Below are 3,793 nucleotides of genomic sequence, written 5' to 3'. Positions count from 1 at the left end.
ACACACACACACACACACACACACACACACACACACACACACACACACACACACACACACACACACACATATATATATATATATATAAATAAACATATATTGACGTCATAAGAATTTATAAACTTTAGAGAAAGCATGAAATAATTCTATTTTGGAATTAAATGTCGAAGCAAATAACTAATAACCCAGGACTTACATTCTGTTATTTATAGCATTCATTTGCTTCAAGGTTCAATTGCAAAAAAAAAAAAGAAACAAACATTTGTATTCGTTTTTATGTGAAGTTATATTCGAAGACAATTCAATATTAAACTAAGGGGGCACTCAACAGTAATTGGCAAAGATATACAAAATAAACAAGGAATAACGTACGCATGAGGAGCATCTTTTGAACCGTGTTCATGACCGTGTGGGTTGAAGTGACCGCCCAAGCTGTCACAACTCTTCGATGTATCATTCGATTCATGCACGTGGAGTGCATACTGTCTTTCAGGTTGATCAATGGGGAGGCCAAGCACTTTCACATAGACTCTCACTTGATCGACAGTTTCCTTTAAATAATAATAATAATAATAATAATAACAATAATAATAATAATAATAATCTTTTCTGCTCTAGGTACAAGGCCCGAAATTTTGTGGGGAGGGTGCCAGTCGATTATATCGACCCAGTACGCAACTGGTACTTAATTTATCGACCCGAAAGGATGAAAGGCAAAGTCGACTTCGGCTGAATTTGAACTCAGAACGTAAAGACAGACGAAATACCGCTAAGCATTTCGTCCGGCGTGCTAACGACTCTGCCAGCTCACCGCCTCAATAATAATAATAATAATAATAATAATAATAATGGTTTCAAATTTTGCCAGAAGAGCAGCAATTTTGGGGGAGAGGATGAGTGGATTCCATGTGCAATACGAAAACAGTTTTTAATTTTTTCAATTTTTTAAGTGTCAATAGCGTAAAAGTTAGTCTCGTCCTTTATCAACGTAGATAAAACGGATTTTAGGTTGAGGATTCTCAGAATACGCTTTAAGGATTACAGTAGGGCCTTACCTGCGTAATGTGGATGTGGCCAGTGATATTTTGCCACGTTTTCAGTTGTGTGTTTGGTTTGATATCGCAGTGGGCTGAAGTTGGTGCTAGAGAAAATAAGAAACTTCTTTAAGAATACACACTTTCTCTCTATTTTTAGCCGCTTACAAACGTGTGAAAACGCAGAAATGAATACAGTTGTTCCTGGTCTAATATTTAAATCAAAATGAGACTGTATTTACAAATAGCAAGCTTTATTTACATATATCTGTCATTTAAATGTGAAAACGTAGAAAGGAATTGTTTAGAACGTCGGTTCATGAACAGGATGGCGGAAGAAACAGGACAAAAAGATTACAAAACTGGCGATTCTCAATCTGAAATGCCCCGCTCTCTCCTGCATCCATGTTTAAAATTTCAGCGCGATCGGATGAACAATACTCGAGTTATAAGCGCACAAACAGACAGACAGAACGGGATTTATATATTAGATGTACACATATATATACATATACATACATATATATATATATATATATATATATTTATATATATATACATAGATGTGTGTGTATGGATATACACACACACAGATATATGAGGAAAGAAGTGAAATCCGTGTTACGATCGTTTCTGTAAGCGAGCGATTTATTATCTCATATCTTATACAATATTACGTAATACATAGTTCAGCATGTAATAGGTTCCACATGTGCAATGACATTCATGCTTGCATTCACATGTGTGCATACACATGTATAAGCATACATGTTTACATACATAGATGCATGCGTATATATTGGGTCATCCCATAAATAATGTGGTTTTTTCAATTGCATGAACTAAAAATCGGAGGAGGACAGGAGAAACTACCTGTATTTATTTGCTATAAAAGCAGGTAGTCATTTTACCTTGTCCTTATTCTTAGTGCAAGTTTTGAAGAGTGCAGTTCAATTTTAACAGTTATTGTTAGAAAGCTATAATGGAAGTGATAAAGGATTATATTCACCATATTTTGCATTATGAATGAGAACGATGCTCCACCCACCATATTCGCCAGACATTGCCTCATCTGATTATCATTTATTTTATAATCTTCAAAATCATTTGGACGGAAAAAATACGAATTCTGTAGAGGGGGTCAGAACAGTACTGGAGGAGTATTTTTCATCACGGACAAGTGAATTTTGGAAGTGGGGGGAGGGTTGCAATTCTACCAGATGGAAGAGTATTGTTGAAAATGAAAAATAGAAGAACGAACAAGTATACACGCAAAGACATATGCACATAAATCAACACATAAATACACACACACATATTCTCATCCCAACACACACTCTTGTACAAACAAGCATACTCACGCTTGTACACACAAAAACATCCATCCGAAATTCTTTATACGCACTTAGACCCAAACGTAGGGACGAACGAAATACCGCCAAAACTTTTTGCCCGGCAAAGTTTTAACGATTCTGCTAGTTTGCTGCCATAACAACAGTTGTAATAAGATAAAATATTTCTGTTAACTTACCTTTGTGGAAGCTGTGGAAATGCACAAATCTATAAGGATGAGAATGACGATGGCCAAAACGACTGGGATGTGAATGAGAAGCATGGTGGGAATGTGGACGAGAACCGATGGCTGAGGGCAGACCGTGAAAGTAAATATGCACATCGTTCAGGTGTTCTTGCATCGCATCCACAGTTTTCATAATATGTGTCACATCCTTCTGAAGCTTCGTCAGTTTATCCTCATCTCCTGACTTTTCGATTGAAGCAGCTGAAAACAAAGAACAAACAGAAAAAAGATTTTAGTTTGTTTTCGCTCACAAGAGTCTTCACTGATTCATTGTATTACTCTTTGCACTGCTCATGGGCTCACTATACGTTAAACTGACCCCGTATACCGTCCACGACTAACTCTGTGTTTGTGTGTGTATGTGTGTGTGTATATACATATATATATGTAAGTGTGTGTATATATACATATATGTATGTGTGTGTATACGTATATATATATGTGTGTGTGTATATACATATATATATATATATATATGTGTGTGTCTGTATATATACCTATATGTACATATGTTTGTGCATGTATGTATGCATGCATGTGTGAATGGGTGTATGTATGTATGAAAGTATGTATGTATGTATGTATGTATGTACGTCCGTATGTCTGTCTGTATGTCTGTCTGTCTGTATGTATGTAAATGGCCGCTAGTCGAACAACTGGCCCCTGACAAAACAACAATGAAACGAAAGTAATCGGCAGCTCACCTTCAACAGCCAGCACCACGAGGGCCGTAAGAATGAAGAAAGATGCCATGATATCTTGTTGATGACACGACAAAACTAGAAAGCTGAGGGTTTGTCTTCGTTTTTATAATCGTTTTTAACCAATAAATCTTGGTAGACGTGGACATAAGTGGAACACAAACCGTTTTCACCATCAAAGAACTTCCATTAACAAACGATCGCTTTCACTGATGTTAGATTTCTCCAGATTATTCTCATCATATTTCACTTCATGGTCATGGTGCACTTTTGCTCTCTATCACACCTACCCACCCCTCCCTTCTCCCTCCTTCTCATACGAGACGTTTTACACTACACCCCCACGATCACCCCACCCCCATCCCGTCAGTTTTTCACATACCCCCAACCAGCCCCAGGAATCTATCATCATCATCGTCGTTGTCATCATCATCATCATTATAAACATCTTCCTCTCCTCATCCTTATCGCCTTATATA

The 3,793-nt window shown here is 37.0% G+C and overlaps 1 protein-coding gene across 1 annotated transcript in view; it reads right to left on the bottom strand.

The window, feature by feature from the left end:
- The window catches only part of LOC106870762 (extracellular superoxide dismutase [Cu-Zn]), a 6,852-nt gene extending 3,272 nt beyond the window's left edge, over positions 1-3,580 (bottom strand). The window contains exons 1-4 of the mRNA XM_014916958.2: positions 3,318-3,580; positions 2,566-2,814; positions 1,056-1,141; positions 373-551 (exon numbers count right to left, since the gene is read on the bottom strand). Coding sequence (XP_014772444.1) covers positions 373-551; positions 1,056-1,141; positions 2,566-2,814; positions 3,318-3,366 — 563 coding nt within the window. The 5' untranslated portion in view covers positions 3,367-3,580. The remainder of the gene's footprint in view (positions 1-372; positions 552-1,055; positions 1,142-2,565; positions 2,815-3,317) is intronic.
- Positions 3,581-3,793: the final 213 nt, after the last annotated feature.

The sequence above is a fragment of the Octopus bimaculoides genome, chromosome 24 (assembly GCF_001194135.2).
Source record: "Octopus bimaculoides isolate UCB-OBI-ISO-001 chromosome 24, ASM119413v2, whole genome shotgun sequence".
Taxonomy (NCBI): Eukaryota; Metazoa; Mollusca; class Cephalopoda; order Octopoda; family Octopodidae; genus Octopus; species Octopus bimaculoides.
This window is presented reverse-complemented; position numbering and strand designations above follow the sequence as displayed.